A 24,174-nucleotide genomic window follows, 5' to 3' on the forward strand; every position below is an offset into this window, starting at 1 on the left:
TTCTGCATAGGCAGCACTCTGCAATTTCCAATCCCCGATTCCCAAAATGACTGACATGGCGGCACAAGCTCTATCCCATTTTAAAGATCACTTCAGGGGAGCGAGTGAACGTGCGAGACGAAAAGCAATGCCAGGATGAAGGCGCGCCGAAGAGACCCGCGTACTTTCCTATGATACACCCCGCTTCTGCCAAGCCGCCAGCGAAAAAACCGGAAGTCAAGGCTGCGTGAAACGCCCACTTTCCCTATCTCGGCGGCCGCCGTGCGTCTCGACACCCCTCCCATATACTAACTACCTTTGGTCTCACATCAGTTCCATCTCAATTATCTCTATGATGCCGGAAGTAGCGGTCATAGAAGCGGTAGCAGAAGAAGGGTGCGGGCGGAAGTGGGCGAGGGCTGGAGGCGGAAGTTGCGGGAGGTGAGCTTCCGCTTCCGTTTTGCGGAGAGTCCTCCCGGCGCCGCCGCCGCCGCCACTGCCACTGCTGCCGCTTCTACCCTGTCCGCCGGGAGAGGCCCGGAGCCCCCGCGAGGGCCATAGAGAGGGGCTGGGGTAGAGCGGTCCCCTCCCCCTTGATCTCTGGGCATTGCCAGGGAGACGAGGGAGTCCGGGGCGGAGTCCTCCCTCAGGCTGGGCCAGGCCGAGGTTTCTCCAAAGGGACGGAGCCGTCGCCTCTCCCCGCTCCCTCCGTCCCCGCTGCCCGCCTGACCCGGAATCCAGCGAGACGCCTCACCCCAGGTAGCCTTTGCTCAAGGAAGCTGCTCTGAACTCTGACCCGCCGGCCCCGGAGTGATCTCTGACCTTCCTGCCTGCGTGACCTTTGAACCCAGCCCCCTACCCGATCCAAGTGCCCCCCGCCTCACGCTCGCTGTTGGAAACCCCTCTTGGCCTCGTTCCCCGGGAAAGCCCCACTCCTGAATCCTCCCCCCTCGGTGGTCTGGCAAGCTCCCTCCACCGGCGGCCCTTGCAACCCCCCAACTTGTCAAGATCCCCCCGTTTTCCAAAAGAGACCCCTGGCGATGCCCCCTGGCTGGGGGAAGTGGGGAGGCGGAAGCACCTTCTCTGGACCCTGAGGCTCTTGGGGGTGATATTGCTGCTGACTCCTTCGCCCGCCTAGAGCCTCCACTCACCTGGGGCTCATAAAAGTGTGACCAAGAGAAAGTTGCCCGGAAGATCTGCTGCGGAAGAAGGGACGCCGAGATCGTTGTGCCCAGGTGAGTGGCTGCTTGTCTGTAGGCGAACATGGCTGGGAGGTGGTGGAGGCCAGCCAGGAGGCCAAGTGGCAGCAACCCATATGCCCTTTCCTCTTTCCGGGCTGTTAGATTTTGTTACTGCCCTTTCATTTCAAACCACCCAAAATCAGCTCAGGGGACAGGCGTGTCCTGAAAGAGTGAGTGGGAGAGGGAGCGCTCTCTGGCATCTCTGGAGTGAGGCCGGCCCGTGAATGCAAGATGAGTTATGTCACTGCCAAGTAGTTGGGAAGGAATTGATTCAGTGGTTCTTGGTTAAAATAGAAGGATTTGCACCTGCCAACTTACAGCAAATTGATAGTGGGGCTTTATTATTTTTATCTTTGTTTATTGAATTTATATGTTGCCCAATACCTGGAGGTCTCAGGGCAGTTCACAGAACAAAATCAAAATATAAAACCACAAAATATATAATCAAAATTAAAAACAACAACCCAATGACACCTCCCCAGCACATTTTAAAAAGAATACAAAATATTATACTCTTTTCTCTGAAATACTAGAAAAGTAATTGACATAAATTGATTGGGAGTTGGTTGAGAGCAGCAAAGAAATACTGTTTTCTGCTATATGTTCATTACAAAATGTGCTGGCGGTCTGCTTTTTGGTGGCTTTAGCACAGTGTTCAAAATTCCCCAGGCACGTTTTGCTACTGGGACGGATCCAGTTGCGACTGTGTGGAGATTTCTGGGGGCCAGGTTGGCGACCACAGTTTAAAACCTCTGCATTGGTCCATAGTTAATACCATTTCCATTTCCACTTTGTGTGTTTCTCATTCTTGTATACTGGGCCAAGTGAATTGTTGTAAGAGCAAGCTACAGTCAAGCAGTGTAGTTGAGGTCATAGAAGTGTAGCATTGGAAGGGAGCCTGAGGGTCATCTAGTCCAACCCCCGGCAAATAGACAGTCCGAGTATGCGAGGTTTAAGGTGCCATTTGGTACCTAACTTATATATTTGAGTTTCTAACAGTTCTTCTGCAGAATGCACGCGACAGAATTTGTTTCCAGAAGATGTGGCCAGTGAGCCAGGCAGCTTGAAGAAAGAATAAAGCTGTCAGAGGGTGGCTGTACTGGCTTCAGGATCAGAATTTGTATGCTTCTGAATGCCAGGTGCTGGGGAACGCAAGCAGAAGGGTGAAAAGATACCTGTGTCCTTCTTTGGGCTTCCCATAAGCATGCGAGTGGCCATGGTGAGAGAGAGAGGGTGCTGAGCTAGGTAGGCCTATGGTTTGATCCTTTAGAGTTCTTCCTACATTCACTGAAAAACCTGTCAGCGATTGCTAGCCAGTAATCATGATGGAACCTCCCTTGGCAGAGATAACATACCTTTTGTTAACTAGATGCTGTGGATGAGCAACAGGGAACACTTGTCCTGGGACACATGGCTGACTATTGTTGGAGATGGAATGGTAGGCTCCAGCAAAGGGAATATTGTGTGATTTTTCAGCTTGTCAGAGCTACAAGAAGCTTAAGCTTGTTCCTTGTGAAATCTTTGCTTCTGAAGCAATTTTGGGTGGGGCGGGGGAGGCTATACTTTGGCCACTTGCTCTTTCATCCAAACCAGCTCCTCTGCCTGTATAAACATCTGGATTTCCTTTCTTTTTTTACTTCTTTACTTTCTAGCTTGGATCTCATCCTGGATGCAGGAGTGGGACCCTTTGCCTATCAGTGCTGGCTTTGCCACAGAGCTTGTTGTTCTGGTGCTTGAGTTTTCAAGGTGAGGAGTAGGAGGAAGAGAAATTGGAGGTGGCTTGTTCCTGCTTTCTGCCTCACTCCTCCAGGCCTAGGGCCTAGACACCACCCCTGCGGTTTTGTTGTGGGTACTTATAGCAAAGCAAAGGTACTCTGTGCATATGCCAAGTTCCTCTTTTTATTATTGTGTCCTATCTTGCAGTGGTAAGGCCTTGTTTAAAATTAGAGGAGGCATGAAAGTAGGACAGGCACCTTGGGATTGGACAGGTGAGACAGAAGAGATTTAATGGTCATTGGGAAAGTTGCATGTCTTGGGGCAGGCAAAGGTGCAGAACTGTAAGACCAGAATTGATCTTCCAGCTGTCTGACTTTGAACTATTTTAGGGTCACTCCTAGCTGTTTTGTTTTTATGTATTTTGTGTTCTCTCTCTGTTTTTTTATGTTGTGAACAACCCTGTGATCTTTGGATGAAGGGCAATGTACAAATTTAATAAATAATAATGTTTCGCTCCTGCTGTGAGCACTAGAAATTTGTGTTGCTTTCTCAAGGTGAATTCTTGGGAGTGCATTCCACCATCTGGCTGCTCCTGTTTGCTTTCGTAGACCCACAGTTCTGCCTTGGTTCTTCTTTGGCCAGCTTTTATTGGGGCCTGTGAGATTTTGGCTATGTATTCTTACTAGCTGATTAGACACAAAGTGGGAAGGTGATCTTACAAGGTGAATTAACAATCCACATTTTTTAAAAAAATAAAACTAACATATTTTTAAAATAACATTATTGTTTATTTAAAAAAATTTTTACTGGTTTTTAAATTGTTGTCTTTTCTATGCTTTTAGTGGTTCTTATTTTTATCTGTAAGCTGCCTTGAGTCTTGTCAAAGAGAAAAGGAGGAAACAAACACACACACACAGAGGTTAAATTTGGCATGTTAAGCCAACATATATAATCTTTTGAAACTAAATCAGTGTGACCCACTGTCAGATAGTGGCTAGATTCAGGATAGGAACAGAGGAAGTTGCCTGGTACTGAGTCAGACTATCGTTTCATTTAGCTCAGCATTGTTGGCAGAGTGACAGCAGCTTTCTAGGGTTTCAGACAGGAGAATAGTTTGAAGGATTGTCTGAATGCAGCTATTGAGTCCGAGGACCGTTTTTCTGTGTAAATAAGTAGCCACGAACAAATAATTTTCTGATTTCCAGCATTATAATTTGTGACATCATGGGTCCTATGGTTGTGAGTGACGGGACAGATTTCCCTAAAAGACTTGGATACCAGATTCCTCCCCTACCCCCCAATAATTTCTGCAGTTAGTAAATGTAGATCACTAAATGCTTGAAGCCTTCACCCGGGTGCGAGACAGTGTAATACTGCAGGCTGACTCCGTTTCCTGGCCAGGAACCACCTGGGAGAAGAACCATCATGTAGCACAAAGGAAGGTAATGGACAATTGGCACAGTTACCCTGTGCCAGGCAGCAGAGGAGTGTGAGCTCCTCCTCCCATGAGGGGGTGGTGAGCAGAAACAAATGCCAGGTTCAGAATTTCGGTATTTGATGATGTAAGCTGGGGGGGGGGGGAGTTTCAAGTGGGCAGTGGGTGGTGTCATAGGCTGGAGGAAAAAAATGTGGCGTTTTTAAAACAAGGTTTGAAAAGGCAAGAGGGCAGGAGGAGTACTCCATGTGAGGCTGGTCGGGAGAGGCTGTTTGCTCTTGACCCAAGCTTGCTGAAGTTATGAGGGGGAGCATCTACAACAACAATTTATTACTTGTACCCTGCACACCTGACTGGGTTGCCCCAGCCACTGTGGGTGACTTCCAACAGCATATAAAAGAACACAAGACACATCAGACATTGAAATCTTCCCCAAACAGGGCTGTCTATGGAAGGTTGTATAATTATTTCTTTGACATCTGACAGGAGGGCATTCCACAGGGCAGGCGCCACTACCAAGAAGGCCCTCTGCCTGGTTCCCAATAAACGAGAGACACTCTTGGGGTGTAATGTTCTGCACTTCCTCCAAGTGTAAATATGTGTAAATAAACCATATTTCTGAACGACACTACAGTCTCTGCCGTGCCTCACTCCAAAGGAACAAAAACCCTGGTTAACACCAAGACCCCTGGCATCTCATGCATCACTTGGCAGAGATTGGAGTGGCCAGTAGCAATATATTATGATGTTGCTATGACTGGATGTCAGAGGCCGGTAAGTTATTGCTGGCACTGAGATGGCTCCATAGACCACCCACTTGTGCCCACCTGGTTGATTGTGTGTACTGTTTTCACACTTTGTAAACCTGCTGTTTACCCACTTTATGAATATTTACTCTAAACAAATAAGAAGCAAATACAAATTGCTCTGCCTAGTAATTTAGCACCAGCACTTGGTTCTGGGCACCTTGTTATCTCTAAACAGGCAGAGGTGCATGGCCTGCAAGCAGCTTGCAGACCACTTCTGGATTGTTAACTACATTTACATTTCTAGGGCAGGGGTAGCAGTGTGGTCAGGCAGGCGAGTTGAGCAATGTAGGCAAAGGAGAAGTGAAACAGAAAAAAGCAACTCCGGAAAGAATTCTACCCTGCCAGACAGTGTAAATGCACTCTTTAGTTGTAAATTAGTTGCTTTACTGGTTAGGTTATGGTAACTTAAGAAGAGCCCTGTGGGATCAGGCCCAAGTGACTAAGATGCTTCCAAGAAGCCCACAGGCAGGTCATGGAGGCAACAGCGTTCGCCCACATGTCATGCCAATGACGGCTCAGTTAGATGAAGCTCCCCTCCTTCTGCCTGTCCTCACACCCTTTTAAAGGCAAGTTGTGGCACTGAACTCTGTGACTTAGGTGTGCATTGTAGGCAGAGAGAGGTATTTCCTTTGTCTGCCCTGGATAATCCAAGAGTTTGATCACTGATTCTTGTACAGTGGTACCTCCGGTTATGAACTTAATTCGTTCCAGAGGTCCGTTCTTAACCCGAAACTGTTCTTAACATGAGGCGCACCTTCGCTAATGGGGCCTCCCGCTGCCGCCGGCATGTGACTTCCGCTCACATCCTGGGGCAAAGTTCGCAACCAGGATCATCTACTTCCGGGTTAACAGAGCTTGTTACCCAAAGCATTTGTAAGGAGAATGGTACGTAACCCGAGGTTCCACTGTACACCACTTAGAGATATTTTTATATTTTGAGCGGTATGTAAAAGGTATTATTATTATTAGTCAAGTGGCTTTTACCATTTCGGCTAAAGCTTGGGTGAAATTGCCCTCCTGTAACTCAAACCCACCAGATCTAGTCTGGACCTCTAAAGCAGCAGAGAAACAAGTCTTTGCCTCCATCCATACATGAAGAGTGATATCAAGATGAAATATGCCCACTTCCTTTCACCTTTCCTCACAGGGTTAGTTTACCATCCCATTCCCCATCTTCCTTCCCCTCCCCTGGACCTGTTCTGATCTGTCTCCTCCTTTCTTACTGAAGAACACAGGTATATCAGCCACCAGAACTAGAGAGAGGATGTAAGCTTCACTAAGGAGCAAATTTTGGTAGGTCTCAAGAGAATTATTGTGGGTTTTTTGCTTGCATATGCTTCTCTGTGACATTATTTGTATCTTGCCCTTCCTCTGAGATGCACAGAGACGGGGGGTAGGGTTGACGCTTCTTCATGGCCAAACTAGGGCATAACTTGCATTTCTCACATATAAACCCAACAGTTTAGTGATTGTGCTGGTTTTGTATCATTCTGTTTCTGATAATGGCCAGATTGAGAACAAGGTAGAAAATCCATCCACATCTTCTTTTATTAGGCACTGTCCACATATCTTCGTCTCTCCCTTAGGGACTAGAAAATTATGAGGACATGGAGTTCTACATCCAGTACAAATTTCTCCCCTCGCAGTTACAGAATGCACACATCTGTGGCTGGTTAGTGCACTTCAAAGCGCAAGGAAAATAAGTTCTGCCAGAAAGAAAACCAAATTCTGTGTGTAGAACAAACCACCCCAGCTTCCATGTGGAAAAGTCCTTGCTCTGTGTAAAGCTGTTCAGAAGGTACTTCATTCACAGCACAGCTCTCACAAAACTGGGTGGACTTTTATCTTCTTGCTGTTGGAATGAGTGGCTCGACACTAGGGGAAGAGCAATTATGTGGGTCAGTGATGTGCAGCTGAAGAGCCTGGAGAGACAAATAATAGCAGAGACTAAAGCAGTACAAAGCACAGAAACGTCTCTTTTCTTTTTTTTTTTAAAAAAAGCTTTTTATTGATTTTTCATTTAATACCAACAAACAAATTACAATAATATTCAACAGTCGTTTACCCACATTCTTTCCCAACACTCTGCCGAGCATTGACTTCCCTCCCTCCCTTCAACAGGTTTTCTTGCTTCAGTCACCTTACCCCAGTTTCTTATTATATCCAGTCAGTCCACATCGTAAGATTTATTTCAGTCCTGCCAGAGCCTTCAAATTTCTACAGTTATTATTTATATAGTCCATAAATTTACTCCAATCTCTTTGGAATTTTGTTTCCTCCTGATTTTGGATCTTGCAGGTCAGTTTTGCTAGTTCCGCATAATCCACCATCTTCGTCTGCCACTCTATTGTTGGTAAATCTGGTACTTTCCATTTTTGGGTTAACAAAGTTCTGGCAGCAGTCGTAGCATGCATAAATAACCTTTGATCTGCTTTTTCTATTTCCTCTCCCATCAAGCCTAGCAAAAATGCTTCCGGCTTTTTTTGGGAAAGTGTATTTGAATATCTTTTTCAATTCGTTATAAATCAGTTCCCAAAACTGTTTCGTTTTCTCACATGTCCACCACATGTGGTAAAAATCTCCCTCTTTATCTTTACATTTCCTACATGTCTTACTACTCATCCTATACATTCTCACCAAGTTAACAGGTGTCAAATACCAACGATACATCATTTTCATTATATTCTCTCTTAAGGTGGTTCATGCTGTAAATTTTATACTCTCATTCCACAGTTTTACCCAAGCGTCATACTCAATGTTGTACCCAAAATCCATTGCAAGGCACAGAAACTTCTTGCAGACATTGCATGCGTTCAAATATATAGGCGCATCCATTATTTTACCATCATGTATTCCCCCCCCCTTTCAAGTCTAGATTGGCTTGCAAGGCAGATCACAATTAAAAGGGTTATGTTGAGGTGTGGCAGAGGCAGTCGGTAATACTGTCAGGGTTCGGCTCCAGAGAGAAAGAAGGCAAAAAGAATTTCAGATGGACTAAGAAGCTGACTGATAATAAACTCGTAGAAGCAGCCTTTCTCTTAATTCATGAGGTCTAGCTGCAACTTGCTAATTAAAAAATCCCTGACATTCTTTCTAGGACCTCCGTGGGTCACCGCATTCTGTGTTGGATACAAGATTCTACACATGCTTTTCTATGAAGTTAGACCGCTGGTCCATCTTACCCAGATGGCAGTAGCGGTTTTCCATGGTGTCAGGATGGAGTGAAAACAGACAGGAGGCAGGGCTCAGACAGATGCCTTTGTCAGAGCGGGAAGCATCATTGCAGTCAGTTTGCTAGTTAACTTGAAAAATCTGGAGTCTAATTGGATTGTAATCCCTGCTGTCTACAGTAAGGATACAGTGATTTAGTGGCACTGTTTCATCTAAACTCCCACAATGAATTCATGAGTACCACCCCCCCACCCACACCCACACATCCAACCAGTTATTTTCCTCGTTTCGTCAAGGAAAACTATTTTATCTCTCTTCAGTTATCTGCAAACGTCACTTGGATTTGCAATACCATGTTTTTCATTGTTTAAGAGTTTTCATCAAATGCGAGACACTGGCAGGGGTGGAATCTCTTATCCCAGAGGCTTTGTTAGTAGTCCAAGTAATCATTCCGTCCTCTTGCCAGACTGGGATGCAGGAGGAGGAAGGGAGGGCAGAAGGGAGATTTAAAAAAATGATGGCGGGGAAACGAGTGCCCGTAACCAGAGGCTTTCGGTCCATTTCTCTTAGCAAAAGTAGCTGTCCTTGGAAACTGTGAAGGAGGGAGGGCCTTTGCCAAAGATGTGTTCTTTGAGAGGGTATTTGGAGTTGGGGTTCTGGCCAAGTTCAGAGTCATTGGGACAATGCAGGGGGAGGCAGTGGTTCGGGTTTGTTCAGGGAGGCTTTAACCAACCTTTCCACACAGTTGAAGCAACAGAACTCAGTCTTGAATAAAAGAGGAGACAATGTGGAGTAGTGGTTAGAGCAGGGGTTGCCAACAAGGCACCCACCAGACATTGTTGGGCTCCCAGCTTCAGGGATAATGGAAATTCTAGTCCAGAAACATCTGGAGGGCATCATGTAGGCTGTGCCTGGGTTGAACCCTTGAGTTGGGGGAGTCTTGAGTTCAAATCCCCATTCATCCGTGGACTTGAGTAGGTGAGCTGGGACCAGTCACTACCTGTCAGCCTGAGTTACCTCACAGGGTTGTTGTGAGAGGGCAGAGAGCCCACTGCCCTGGGCTCCTTGGAGAAAAGGGCAAAGGATAAGCATAATAAATGTCTGAACCACTGCACCGTCCTTTCTCATTGGCTTTCCTTTTAACAGTTAAGAAATCAGCGCTTGGCTAAAGTTGATGTTGAATAAATCTTTCTACATCGGGGATGTGGAATATGTGGCTCTCTGGATGTTGTCGTTTTGGTGGCTTATTATATAACAGGGGTTATTCCATCTCCCCGTACAGGTTGAAGAATAAAATAGTTAGGATGGCCTTTCTTTCCAACTGTAATAACTTTTCTTTACAAAATTGTAAGCTGTCTTTAACACAGCCCCCCTTGGAATCCTTGAAAAAGCCCCTTTTTACTGAGAACTTAGAGAATATAGTCTGATCCAACTACCACGAGTAGGTGGTGGGTGGGGAGCCACTTTGGTGCAATGATTTATAGCCACTGGTTCCTAAGCCAGGAGCACCACTAAGCTAAGCTCCATTCAGCTGAGTGTTGCATGCATGCCATGATGGGTTGGTCTCAGATGCCTGTCCTCTTAGGGTCAGGGTGTGAGACCCCTCCCTCTCCCACTGGATCTTCTTCAGCCGCCTCCACTGTGCCTGTTTCGGAATTCTACGACTTGGAGGCAGCGTAGAGAAAAACCGGAAAGGGGTGGAAGGTGGAAGTTTCCAGAATCTGGCCACAGTGACTCATTCCTCAGCAATGTGGACTTCCTTCCTTTTGACGTTTAAGAATGTTTGGGGGTCAGGCAGGGCCAGGGGCTCCAGGAAGCAGCGGATGGGTTTGGGACAAATGCAGCGAGTTGCACATCTTCCAGCCTTTGCTCCTCTCGGCTCCCAGCGGCTTGTCCCTTCCTAGAGACCCCGAGAGCTTTGCCTAGTCCACAGGTGCGGAGAGAGATTGTTGAATCCAGTATGTGATGATAGGAAGCTTTAGGAAAGTGTATATTGTGTATGTGTGCATGTATGTGTAGTTGCTGGAGTGCTAGACTTAAGACTAGGGCGGTCACACAAACATCTACCATCTATCACCCAGTGGATTGAATACCACACACTGCCCTTTCTATGTTTGAAAGCATGGCTTATAATCACCAAATTCATTTGGTCTGCCTATGTTAATTTATATGTTTAAATCGAGACCGGTGGAATATTCTTATTGCTAACGTCATCTGGCAATGGGTGTTGTGGTTTATTAGTTATTTGGGTGTTTTTTCCTGTTACGTTATGAAATAATTGGGGAGGGGAGGAAGACTCACCCTCAGCTTTTTGGAGGAAGCATGGAATAAAAATGTAAAATAAATGTTCTGAACAGTGGATCTTGATCCTGGAGCCTGATTGCTCCTTTGATCAGAAAGAGGGTATGGCATGCATCATTCTTCTTTCCCCATCTTCTCCCCACCCTGTCCCTAAACAGGGTTGGGTGTGACACTCTTTGGGCTGCCTCCCACATCCCAACAGGTTGGATCTCCAAAAATTGTTAGACTGCAACTCCCATCATCCCTGACATTTCTGCTTGGGACCAGTGGAGGTTGTAATCCTCCAAATTCTGGGGAGCCAAGACTGGGGAAGGCTGCCCGGGGTGGGGGGCGTTGTTTGCCTCTGTTTGAAGTGCTGGACTGGAGACTTTTTGCTTCCAATCCAGAACAGGAAATTCTTACCCGGCTATTGAACAGCAGAAGTTCTGAATCCCCCCTCTCCTGGTTTTGTTTGCTTCTAAAGTGTCTAGCCCTCAAGACAGAGAAGCTTGATAGCATGTGGGAAGACAGGGAGAGTTCTTAGAAAAGAGGAAGGGGCGGAAGAGGACTTCCTTTGGTCTGAGGGAGAGGGTGGCTCCTTCTGAATCCTATACCCTGCCCCGAGTTATCAGAATGAGCGATACAGATTGAAGCAGCAAAGCCTTGGAGAAGGGGACCGTTTCTCTTACCACAGACTAAAAAGTTGCTCTCCTTCTCTTGCCAGGCGTGTCTTGGAATGGCTGCCATGCCTGGATGGCTTCGGAGGGTGCCCGCGGCACACTAGGGACCCTCAGCCAAGCAGCGCCAGGGCGGCTGCGGTGGCCTCGCCCCTCAGGAAGCCAGCCGGGACCCGGGAGGCCACCTCTCCTGGTGTGAGCCGGGCCCGTCTCAAAGCCGTCAAGGGGAAGCTTGGGGAAAGCGGAGGCCGCCCTCCCCGCTGCCCACTCTGACAGCCGCCGCCATGTCGACCTCCTCGCTGCGCCGCCAGATGAAGAACATCGTGCACAACTACTCTGAGGCAGAGATCAAGGTGCGGGAGGCCACGTCCAACGACCCTTGGGGCCCGTCCAGCTCCCTCATGTCTGAAATCGCAGACCTCACTTACAACGTGGTGGCCTTCTCCGAAATCATGAGCATGATCTGGAAGCGTCTCAACGACCATGGCAAAAACTGGCGTCATGTCTATAAGGTAACGAGCTCGGGCGGTGGTGGATTTGGTTTCCCTTGGTCGTGAAAGGCGGCTCTGCCAGATCGAGGGAGGCGCCATAGCTCAGTTGTAGCACGTGCCCTTTGCCTGTTTGAGGCCTCAATTTCAGGCCCAGGCAACTTGGGGTGAAGCAGTGATAGGCAGCCTTTTCCCAGACAAGGGCAGGGTTTGGGTTTGGGTGACCTGTAGGGGACCACATGTTTGGGGGGGGGTTACTGCCAGATGGGGCAGCAAGGCCAGATCAGAAAGGCACAGAGATGTTTTCTCAGCTGCAGGGAAGCAAGTGCTTTGCCATTGCAAGTGCTTTGCCCATTGCATAAGGAAATATAAAACCTTGAGCTCACCCAGCGCCTTGCCTGTGCTTGCTTCTCCTTGGTGTGAGCTTTCTTATACAGTGGTGCCTCGCAAGACGAAATTAATCCATTCCGTGAGGCTCTTCGTATAGCGGTTTTTTCGTCTTGCGAAGCAAGCCCATTGACAGCTTAGCGGATTAGCGCTATTAGCGGTTTAGCGGCTTTTAGCGGATCAGCTGATAAGCGGCTTAGCGGCTTAGGAAAAGGGGGGAACCCGCAGGAACTCGCAAGACTTTTCGTCTTGCGAAGCACCTCCAAAACGGAAAACTCTTTCGTCTAGCGGGTTTTCTGTCTTGCGAGGCGTTCGTCTTGCGGGGCACCACTGTATCTGGTGAAACTGACGATGTTGCTACTTTCCAATGGTTCTCCAAATTCAAGCCTCATGGTTGCAGAGTGACAAGTGAAAGTTGTGAAGAGAAGTGCTGAAGGATCTTGGCTGGCCTTATCGGAACATTTGTTCTGATTTAGTATCGGACAAATGTTAGATCTCGTTTTAGAAGCCCCTCTGGCTAGTGCTTTGGGCCTCTTCCACCACTCTACTTCTGTGAAGAATTACGCACAATCTTTTCTCCCTCTCTCGTAATACTTGAATGACCTTCCTCATCCTGGCACCTTCTGTATGTTTCTTGGCATTCAGCCAGCAGTGCCAGGGATCAGGTGTGCTGGAAGCTGGAAGCTTTTTCTCCCTCTTCTTCCAGGCCATGACGCTAATGGAATACCTGATCAAGACGGGCTCGGAGCGGGTGGCGCAGCAATGCAAGGAGAACATCTACGCCATCCAGACGCTAAAAGACTTCCAGTACGTTGACCGCGATGGCAAGGACCAGGGAGTCAACGTGCGGGAGAAGGCCAAGCAGCTAGTGGCCCTCCTCAAAGACGACGAGCGTCTCAAGGAGGAGCGGGCCCATGCCCTCAAAACCAAGGAGAAGCTGGCCCAGACTGCGACCGGTGAGTGCTCATTCCCAGTCGGGTGGCCTCAGGCTGGCTGGCAAGTGTTGCCCAAGCTGTTTAGATGGGTTGTGGAGCCTGTATGGTGTGGCTGTTAAGAGCAGCCATTGCCAACCTGCTGCCCTCCAGATGTTTTAGACTTCAGACCCCAGCGCAGGGGACTGATGGGAGTTTTAGTCCAAAACATCTGGAGGGCACCACGTTGGCTGTGATGGAGTATAAGCAGGTTCAGATCACTACGTAGCTGTGAAATTCACTCTGCAGTTTCAGGACAGTTGCTGTTTTCTCTACACTCAGGAATGGCCAGTGTGGTGCCCTCCAGATGCTGATGGACGCCAGCGCCCATCATTCCTAACCCTAAGCCATGCTGGCTGGGGCTGATGGGAGTTGGAGTCAGACAACATCTGGAGGGCAACACATCTGCTACCCCGGCCTAAGTTATTGTGCAGGGTTGTTGTGTGAATAATATGGTTAGGATACGCTCCACACCCCCATGCACAACCAAACTGCAAGGCACACTATATAAAACCCAACTCAAGGGGGATGGGATAAACATTTTTATATAGAAATAATTTTTCACATGTCATTTGTAGTGAGCACTCTGAGTGGCTGAGTGCCCTGGCAGAATGCGTCACAGTAACGGTGGGGTCTGAAGGAGAAGGATAAGCAGTTAGAAGGGCAGGTGTGAGCTCTCCCTTGACCCCCTCCCAACTAAGTTAAGAGTGGATTGTTTGGGTTCTAAAGCAGGGGTAGGCAGAAGGTGGATTGGAACCTGTTGATATATCATCACTGAATTGAGGTAGATAAAGATTTCTGATTCCCAATTGTTTAACAGTGGCAACAATAAAACGATCCCCTTCCAAATTATACCACTGGCATGAAGAATGCTTGGCGGGCAGTGGCTATAACCAGGAGTGAATGTTTGTTAGGAAGGAGAAGGAGCTCACTTTTCTTCTGCTTTTCAGAACTAATCCCAGTGTTCAGCATGGGTTTAATGCCCAATATCCACCTTTTGCACTAGGCTCCAGTTAGTGGATCTTGGGGGTTCTAGTAAAAAACAACCCCAAGCACTCAAAGTAGATTCTTCAGGCTTGAAAGGCCTGTTCCAAGGTGGTCTCCTAGAGCAGGAATGGCTATAGGCAGCCCATGGGCCAGATCCACCTGCAAAACAAACTGAGGTGAGGAGTGTTAAACAAGGTGCAGTTAGGCAAAAGTGTGCATCATTCTGTTTGTAAGGAAAAGCAGCAACGGAATGTGTGGGTTTGTGCTTGCGCTGTTCTCTTGCCACCACCTGCTCAGGCTGGGAAGACCAAAGGTCCACTGCTAGTTAGCACCTTGAGGTGAGTCCTTGAGGAAGGTACTGATATGCCTCTGAATACCAGTTGCAGGAAACTGCAGGCAGGGAGAGTTGCCGTTATGCTCAGGTCCTGCTTGCATGCTTCCCACAGGCATCTGAATTGGCCACTGTGAGAACAGGATGCTGGACTAGATGGGCCATTGGTCTGATCCAGCAGAGCATTTCTTATGTTCTAATGAAGAACGATAGTTCCCCAGGCCTTCTTCCTCTGTACTGAAATAAGTTCTCACCTTCTGTGTAGGTCAGGCACCCCCAAACTCGGCTCTCCAGATATTTTGGGACTACAACTCCCATCATCCCTAGCTAAAAGGACCAGTGGTCAGGGATGATGGGAACTGTAGTCCCCAAACATCTGGAGGGCCAAGTTTGGGGATGTCTGGTGTTGGTGCTTTCTGTAGCTGGAAAACTCTTTAGTGCTAGGTCATACCAGACCAGGACATCATCTGAGCCATATGACGCAGCTGTAAAGCTAAGCAGGTTCAGGCCTGGTCAGTAATTGTCTGGGAGTTTTAGGCATGCCACTGGACTTTCCTCATGGGAGGAAAGTGTGATGTGGATATAATATTTTTATTGCAGAGCTCGACAGTCTGGACAGGAACAGGAAGCTGGATTCTTCTGGCCACCAGACCACTTATGGTGGAAAATATAGCCTCCCTTAGCAAAATAGTGGGTTGTTCCCATGGAGTAGCCTTCTCCAACCTTGTGCTCACAGCTTTGCTGGCTAGGACTGACAGCGGCTGCAGTCCAAAACTGTCTGGAGAGCAGCAGCTTGGGGAAGGAGGCTGGAGAGATTAGAAGATGGTGTACAAAAGACCCTTCTGTGAGGATACTGGATAGAAGAACAACCACATGTTCCTCTCTTGGGTTGTTCCTTGAAGTTGTCCTGGGAAGGTCTTTGGGGCCCATCCCTATGTTGTTCCCTGTTGGTTCTCCTGCAATGTTACCTGCTGAAAAGTCAGAGACAGCGGCTCATCCCTGATAAAATGTGGCTCTGGCTCTACAGAACCACATTCCCCTCCCTCTTGAACTTGGCGGGTCGCCAGGCTCAGAGGCTAAGTTACAGGCCTCTGTGATCTGTCAGTGCCCCCTTTCCATTTTGATAACCCCCAGATCAAATTCCAACTCTGTTGTTTGCAAAGTGCCTGGCAGGGCAGAATGAGATAAGGAAATGGGAGTAGCTTTTGCTTCCTATTCTAAACTGCTCAGCAGAATTATGAGGAATTGGTTAAACATTAGAGGCATGTAATAAGCAAGAGGCAGGGGGAATTTCTGTCTTCCAGTCTGCTAAAAGGGCTACAGCCCATACTGAATGAGCTTATCATTTACCCCTTATCCGTATTCCCACTTAAAAACACCCCCACCCTCGACGTGCAGAGAGCCAGTCTGCTGCTATTTATTCTTCTGGTGAACACCCAAAATCCAATGCTTCAATCACACAGACCACCTGATCTCATTCCTAAGCCCATTGATTGAAATACTATACAATAAATTCCTGAATACAGTCGCTTCTAAAGTGGACTATAGACTTTAAAACTATAAAATCACAACTGCAGATAAATAAAAAGCAGCAGCAGCAGTTCCACTCAGCCTACGGCAGTCCTGAGCATGGGCCTCTCACTCTTGGATGTATCAGGATTCCTGCGGTGATTTTGGGCTGGGATAGGACAGGAGGACCTGGAACAAGGCAGGTTATCCTGGTGAGAAAAGCAGAGAGTGGGCAGAGCCTAACTAGAAGAGATAGTAGAGAGCATTTTTTATTTAAAAATAGCTCCCACCACCACTTCAGTCAGGTATATTGGGTGACCCCAAGTTCTGATTTTGGAGTAAGAGAAGAGGCCATATCTCAGTGGTCAAGCGTGTGCTTTGTATACAGAAAGTCTTGGGTTCAACTCCTGGCGTATCTTACTTAAACGAGTTGTATATCAGGTGCTGAGAGGGACCTCGTTCTGCCTGAGATGCTCGGGAGCTATTGCCAGTCAGAGTAGAATAGGTATGGGGGAACTTTTGGCCCTCCAATTGTGGCTAAATGATAAATCCCATCAGCCCCAGCAAGCCTGGCCAATGGCCAAGCCAGATGGGAGTCAGCGTTCAGTCACAGGTGGAAGGCCATCGGTTCCCAACACAATACTGTGGGCTAGATGGACAAATAGCCTGATCTGTTCTAAGGCTGCTTCTTGATTCCTTGATCTGGCTTGTTCTGAATTCTGCTGCTGTTGCAGATTAGAAGTTCCATTTTTCTCTTCCTCTTCTTCCCACCCCAGCCTGTCCCTAGTACCGGCAGCATTGGCGGTTTAGGCCTGAGGCTTCCTCATTAGCTGGCCTCTCTTTGGAGGACAAAGTGTGTGGACTGAAGCTTGGATGGAGCCAAAAACTGTTTCTCAAAAGGGTAGTTGCTGGAGCCTTCCACGTGGCTTGGAAGACATTAAGAAACAACTGCAAATTAATTGAGCTCTTTGCCTTTTAGTTATCCTAACTCTTGATTCAGAACCTGCTTTCATGCTGGGTGTGTCATATCAGTGGAGCTTTAAGCCCAGCCCTACAAGAAGTGTTCTCCTTTGGTCTTGCGGAGAACTGACTCTTTAGCCTACCATCTCTTTCTTTGGGCTCATATAATAAAGCCACAGTGATCCCCCCCCTTAAGTTGTTAATTGGAATAGCCAGACAGGTTCCAAAAGGGCACATAAGCACTCTGGATAGTTCCAGGTTGAGGAAATCCCTAAAAGTCCACACCTTGACAGCCCAACTTCTGCTCTTTTATCACCCTTTACCGTTTCCCAAATTAACACATTGTTTCCCATCTCTTTATATACTATTCTTCCCCCCTCAATTGCACCCTCATCCACAGTCTGCCATTTTGATGGGCCCAACATAGATGATGAACATTATGTGGTTCCTAGGCAACTGCAGGGCCTGTATGAGTCTGCTTAGAGGCCTAGGAAGCCACATATTTGGTGTTTACTAAGCCCTTCCCTAGGCCCACAAAACTCCTCAGTGTGGCTCCAGAAAGCCAGTAAGTGGCAGCTCAGTCAAATTTGGGAATAAGTATCTCATTTCTCCACTGAACAGACGGGACTTGTTCCCGAGCAAGGCTAAAATGTGCCAATGACTCCCCTTAGTTCATCGGAGATAATTACATTTTTGCTCCTTTCCATTCCAATCCACCTCTTTCTTTCTTTCTTTCTTTCTTTCTTTCTTTCTTTCTTTCTTTCTTTCTTTCTTTCTTTCTTTCTTTCTTGTCAAGGATGAGATTTGGGAGAGACCAAGCTCTCCAAATATGCCCTCTACATTTTGACAGACTTGTGTTATCTGAAGAGCACGCAAGCGTCGGTTACACAAAACCTTTTCCCGGTGGGCAAAATAACTTTCCCATTAGCTGACACAGAGCTCAAAAGCTTGCAGCCTCCCGTTTGCGAGAGGGATTTGGTCTAGTGCTGTCGTATGTATTTCGGCTGGGCTTGTGTGTGTGTGTGTGTGTGTGTGTGTGAGAGAGAGAGAGAGAGAGAGAGAGAGAGAGAGAGAGACTCACTCAACAGTTCCCTGCCGGGTTTCCCTCTGACAGGGAAAACATGCCCACAGAGAAAGATTAGTGAATCATCTGGCAGGCAAGTTCCTCTTTTGAGGGTAGATCCATGTACCAGGCTGGCAGAACTTGTTCCCTTGAGGAGAAAGTGGTGGTGGCGGTGGCGATAATGGAGGAAAACTGTAATGACCTTGACTATAGCAGGGAAAGCCACTGCTCTCCCTTTCCTCCCTCGGCCACCTCCATCTCAGCCATGGCCGGAATCCCACCTCCATGACACTGCTTTGTGCGGTCGCCTGCATCCCTGCGCTAATGAGGGATGGCAGTTGGTGCCAGGCTGTCTAGGGGGTGGGGTAGACTTCTATTCAGGTCATGGCACAGCGGCTGGGCCATTTTCCTCTCTCTGCTCTGTCACCACCCCCAGCCATCTCTGCCAAGGTTCGGCCAGAGACTGGGGCTGGATCTTCCACGGTGTGGCGGCTGTTCCATCCATGTGCTATTAGCTGAACCAGGGTCCTTATTTCCCCACCCCTCTCCTGCCCATGCTAATTGCTGACATGTATCAAATGTGAACCTCATGCTGCAGTCAGGTGTGCCTCCTACTAGTGGTTAGGGGAAATGTCCACCTGCTTCCCCACAATTTCTGCAAATTTCTAAAACTGATCGCGGTTTATCCCGTTGGCTCAGAGCAGATGATAAAGTTAAAAAGGATTGCTTTTTTATTATTACACTCTGCATGGTGTTTGACAAAGTTGCAAGGGACAGCTCCCAGCCTGGAAAAATAAAATATGTTCATACTCTAAGTAGGCCAAAGTTAGTGCTAGCTGCTCAGGAATCCACTGAGCACACAGAACCATCAGAGCCCAGAATACAAGGGGCCTGGAGAGATTGTGGGGCAGAGAAACATAACCAGCCGCCAGTTAACTGCACACCCACTTTTTCTGTAGTGGGTCACTTTTTGCCGTGGAGAATTAGTAAAATTTCAGGCCCCTGAGCAGCTAAGGATTTCGTATAGGATTTCAGTCCGTCCTATGATGTGGCAGCTTCCTGGGATTTGGAAATGCTTCAGCCGTGACTTCAAGGCTTCCCTGGTGTTAGAGCTGAACAGTGTGGAAACCCTTCTCGCTGTTTTAATTGCGTGCCCTTCTCCAAGCTATGGCTTGTCCATTTGTACATTCTCTGGCTGAGCAGAGATTGGCAGCTGGGTCTAGTCAAGTCCTAGTCCACTGCTGTGTAGGGGAGGGCAAACCTGTGGCATTCATTGTGTGCTTTGCAGCTGGAGCCAAATTCAGAGTGGTGGGTTGGGAGGGGATGGAGTCAGTTACCCACTAAACCCCATACTGGGGTAACCTGTGTGTGTTACGAATACAGATCTACACCTGAGTTACCATAGAGCAGGAACACAAAAGTTTAACACTGATTTGCAGAAAAGCATAGTCTTGATAGTCCTGTTTTACACTGAGGCTGCGCAAGGGCAGTCATGGGAAAAGGTATTCAGTTGTGTGTGTTTTTAACATTGCTATTGTTTAACTATTGAAAGTCTGAACCCATGCTGATCTACTGCAAATAACCCAGAGATCTATAAGGTAGATTCCAGTTTGCCTGCCCTTCTGCTGTTTTTATTTTTTTACAGGTATTAACAAAAATTATATACTGCTTTATTGTAAATAAAACCTCTGAAAACCACTACACCATGGTTTGCTTTTTGCTCTCTCCAGTGATGCTACCTCCCCATAGCACTCTCCTGCCTGCTGTGTCCACCTTGGACACCTTGTCCACCTTGGTAGTATTAACCCTTTCCTTTCCCACCCGCTTTCTTGTTTCTCAGCTTCTTCAGCTTCCTCATCTTTGGCAAATGCCCCAGTGGAAGCGGAGCAGGCTTGGCCCCAGAGCAGCGGGGAAGAGGAGCTGCAGTTACAGCTGGCGCTGGCCATGAGCAAAGAGGAAGCGGAGCAGGTAAGCGCCAAGGTAAATCTGTCACTGGCGACTCTTTGGATGGGCGGGGAGGGAAGGGATGGTGGGGGTTGTGGACGTTTGGAGAGAGATGTGGGTACGCCCTGCTCCCCCAGATGAGGGGATCTACTGTTGTGTTCTCAAGGCTTCTCCTGCAGGCAAATAATAAAAGCTGACTAGGAAAGCAGAGCTACAAGCTCTTTTAATTTGGCACTTTCCTAGAGGAAAAGCCTTTCCCTCAGATCCAGCTGGTTCTGGCTCAGAAGCGGGCAGTCCATGGAGGTGCTGGCCTGCTAATCTGCTTCCTGAGCATGTCCCTTGTATTCAGAAATTGAGCCTTATTCAGCTCCCCCTTCCCACCATGATTACCAATGGGAATAACAGGGGCAAGCCTGTTGACCTCTCTCACACTTACCCATTGATATTTCTGCAGCCCCCCTCACCGCCCTGCAATTTGGGGAACAAACATGGTAATCATGTTGAAGGGAGGGAAGAGCCAATCTGTGGTGCTCGTGAGAGGAAAGGAAGTGGATCATCTCAGGTTTTTATCCCCCCCCCCTTTGACACACTTAGTGGTGATACCAACTATATTTGCACAGGATAATGATAAGGAGGCGGGAGGTGGATTTGACCTCCACACCAGATAGCATGATCCCAAAGGCTCTCCTCCACACTATTCTTCACCTTGTATGCTTTCTCCCAAGCTGAGACAGAAGCAAAGGATTCTTTCGCCGCCTCTTTCTCAGCCTCAGTGGCCACTGAGGCCAACTGGAGGCCCTTCAGATATTCCCATTGTTCCTGATTACTGACCTTACTGGGAGGAGCTTGTAAGACAGTCCAGAAAGCCAGAGGCCTAGGAGCCTGAATGTTCCCCAGTCCATCTACCAAGATCACCTTTGGAGATCCTCCCCTGGGGTCTGCCATGATTTAAAGTGTGACGGGGCCTTTTCAGGGGTGGCCTCATTTATAGACAGTGTTGTCCCCAGGGCTGCTTACCTACCAAGTGCCTCATAGTACTGCTTTTATTGGCCATTAAAAAGGAAGCCTCATTGTTTTGTTATCTATTCTGCTTGGCATTAATGTTTGTCTTTTCTATGTATACTGGCCTGAAAATATTTTTATTGAGCAGCAGCCTTAAAAAAAAATCTTCAGATAAAATGATGCACTCAGTGAGAGGGCTAAAGAAGCTTTTGCCTGTGTCTTGGCTTATGAGAGAGTGAACAAAGTCCAAAAGGAGGATCCTGATAACTTAAAACACACACGTTGCAAGATTCACCATGGCTCACCACCCTGCACCAAAAAAGGTTCACTAATTAGAAAGCGGCAGGGAGATTTGGAGCACCATGTAAAATGTATAGAATTCATAGAAATACATCCCATTAGTCCTGGGGCAAAGATCCATTTCGGCCCAGCAGGCCCAGACCCTCCTGACCAGCCACCCCGATAGTTAAAAGATGGTTACTTTTGTAGTAGTTGCATAAATTGGTTTTACCAAATCAGACTGCTGAATCTGTGCAATCCCCCCGCCCCCCCAATCAAATACTTAAAATTTCGGCCCAGAAGGGCATGAAGTTCATGCCTCCTCCGTAAATGAATATTTTTTGGTGGCGTTGTAAATTGGTGGGCAGAGCTGATTCAGCTATTGGCCAATGTCAGCCCTTCTGGACCTTCCAGCTCTTGCTCTATTTAAAAAATAATGCCCCCTGTTCATTTGGTTGTTGTTTTTTTTTTTAAAAAAAAAACAATAACTGCTGACCAGGAAGGTGGGGGAAGGGAGGACATGAGATTTATGCTGACTCAATGAACAGATTGACTTGTCCAGCTTTGTTTCTAGTGTGTGACCCCCTCTGGGCAGACGCTGCTAGCAGAGCCTTGTGGGCGGCTGAGCTTTTCCGTAAGCATTTTGGTAATGAAGTCAGTCCCCCTTGGGGGAACGGAAGACTAGAGTTGCTGGCCACACGCTCCACTGGCCCACGTTGGGAGCAGAGGCTGATGGGTAGCGGGCCGGTCTGCTAGCTGCCATCTTGCGCCGCAGTGCATCCTGGGTAGAAATGTTAAAAGGTTTCAGGGTAGCTGTGGGTCTGTTTATTCATTTGTTTGTTTTCCTCAGTACTACTTGTGGTTTGAGAGGAATGGGGGGAAGAGACAAAAGCGAGGCACAGATGTGTTTGAACCGACGTTCCCCGGCAGGAAATGGCTTTTTGATTGAGATTTTTCATCCAGATTTTCGCACAGAGCCCCCCCTGCGGTGACGAGCTCTCCCTCCTGGCTGGGGGAGATCGGGAATGCTTCCGTTCTCTGTCGCACAGGGTCCACACGAATTGATCCTGCCCCCTCAAAGACACCAGGTTTTGCCTACCTTTTTTCTGTTGTATGTTAACCTCTCCCGCAGCACCAGTCTCCTTAGCAGCGCTGCCCCCCACCCCACCTCCAGCCACCCAGGATCGTGTGGGCTGCCGCCTTGTTCAGGTTTGCCTGCTGGTCTTTCTCAGCGGAACAACACAAATAGCTCTTGAGCCATCAGTCTTGGCGCTTGAGGTTCTTTCTTTAGCCCCACACTCTATCCATTATAATTATTATTATCAATGCTACTTGGGCCTGCTCTTCCTTTGAGTGAGAGGATGGAGGAGGAAGCTGTCTCCCATCCAGACACCCACCAGTTCCCTGCCCACAGAACTTCTGTGATTCTAGCAGCCTTTTGTCCCAACCTGTCGCCCTCCAGAAGCTTTTGGCAACTGCCCTCCAGGGGCTGATGGGAACTGTAGTCCAGAGCCTCTGGAGGGGGGCACTAGGTTGGACATAAGCCGTGCAGCTCCCATTGGCTGTGCCCAGACCTGCCACTCAACACACGCCACGGCCAATCAGACCCTAAGTCCTGCTTTTTTTTTGTCGCCTCCTTTCCTTTTCTGTGGCTCCTCCCAAGTGGGGGGTGATTGTGTTTGCTTCCCCCATCCCAACCTTTGTCCGTTTAATTTTGGCTCCTTATTTTTGCCACCTTACTTCCACTTCCCTCCTCTTCCTCCTCCTCCTTCATGCCGCATTTCCTTCCACTTTACCCTTGTTGTTTTCAAAACAGAAGGCCGAAAGGGGGGGGGGGGAGAGACAGAAAGACCCACAACAATTTAACTTTACTATCCAGGGAACTGAGCTAGAAATATTTATTTATTTTGAGGGGTGGGGGGAGGTGCCTGTTTCTACACCAGAGATGTCCAGCCTTGGCACAAACGACTCTTCCTTTCCTCCCCCCCCCTTTCTGTCTGAAATAGTTTGGGGAGTCGCATGTCCTTCAGCATGAAGGGCTGAAGCTCAGTGGCAGAGCACCTGCTTTGCATGCAGAAGGTTCCAGGTTCAATCCCTGGCATCTCCAGGTAGGATGAGGCAAAACTCCTGCCTGAAGCCCCGGAGAGATGCTGCCAGTCAGTGTAGAAAATGCACAGCTAGGTAGACCAGTGGTCTGACTCTATAGGAGGCAGCTTCCTATGTGACGGGGCACTGAACCTGCGACCCTCTATATGTCTTGCTGGACTCCAGTTCCCATCAGCCCCCAAGCAGCATGGCTGCTGGCCAGGGCTGATGGGAGTTGTAGTCCAACATCTGGAGTCACAGGTTATCCACTTGTAAATCCAGAAGGAAGTGCCTTTCTTCTTGCCATAGAGCATGTCTGCTTCTCTAGAAGGCAGTTTCTCCTAGCGTGTGGGAAGAGCGGGGATCAACGTCACCTCTGTATCCTGCTTTTCCAGGGATCCCCGGTGCCACCTTTACCCTGACAGCACCCCTGTAAGGAAGGCTAAACAGACGGCACCAAGGCTTCTGTGGGATTTGAACCCAGATTCTCACGTTGAAGCTTTGCCCTGTAGCTGCTAAACCGTATTAGCTTTCTGCGATTTCTACGTCTTGCCAGGGATTTCTTAAAGTGCGATCGGGGAGAAAGATTCTGGGATTGGCCTCTTCACAATCTCGTGAAGCTTGCTCCTCCTTGAATCTCTCCTAGATCACACCCCTCAAGCAGCTTGCTTTTGTTCACGTGAACGCAGCTTGCGTAGACAACTTGGGGGAATTGGAGTGTTTAAGGGGCTGTGGTTCAAGGGCTTCCCCAAAGAGCACAAGTGTCCCTGGGAGGGAAGGTAGTTCCCCCATCCACACTGAAGGATACTTTAGCCGAGCAGAGGGGAAGCACAATGGATGGAGAGAGCTGAGAATCCGGG

At 48.2% G+C, this 24,174-nt stretch overlaps 1 protein-coding gene across 9 annotated transcripts in view; it reads left to right on the forward strand.

Annotated features, from left to right (window-relative positions):
- Window positions 1–426: 426 nt before the first annotated feature.
- EPN1 (epsin 1) overlaps window positions 427–24,174 on the forward strand; it is a 32,186-nt gene continuing 8,438 nt past the window's right edge. For 2 of the 9 annotated variants that reach the window (XM_081836629.1, XM_081836631.1), the window contains exons 1-4: window positions 430–1,214; window positions 11,356–11,820; window positions 12,890–13,139; window positions 19,845–19,984. In XM_081836629.1, coding sequence (XP_081692755.1) covers window positions 11,593–11,820; window positions 12,890–13,139; window positions 19,845–19,984 — 618 coding nt within the window. In that variant the 5' untranslated portion in view covers window positions 430–1,214; window positions 11,356–11,592. Of the gene's footprint in view, window positions 1,215–11,355; window positions 11,821–12,889; window positions 13,140–19,844; window positions 19,985–20,402; window positions 20,511–23,235; window positions 23,338–24,174 lie in introns of all 9 variants that reach the window. The other 7 variants (XM_081836626.1, XM_081836624.1, XM_081836625.1 and 4 more) reach the window with 7 other exon arrangements.

This window comes from Podarcis erhardii (assembly GCF_964252035.2).
Source record: "Podarcis erhardii genome assembly, chromosome: 13".
Lineage (NCBI taxonomy): Eukaryota > Metazoa > Chordata > Lepidosauria > Squamata > Lacertidae > Podarcis > Podarcis erhardii.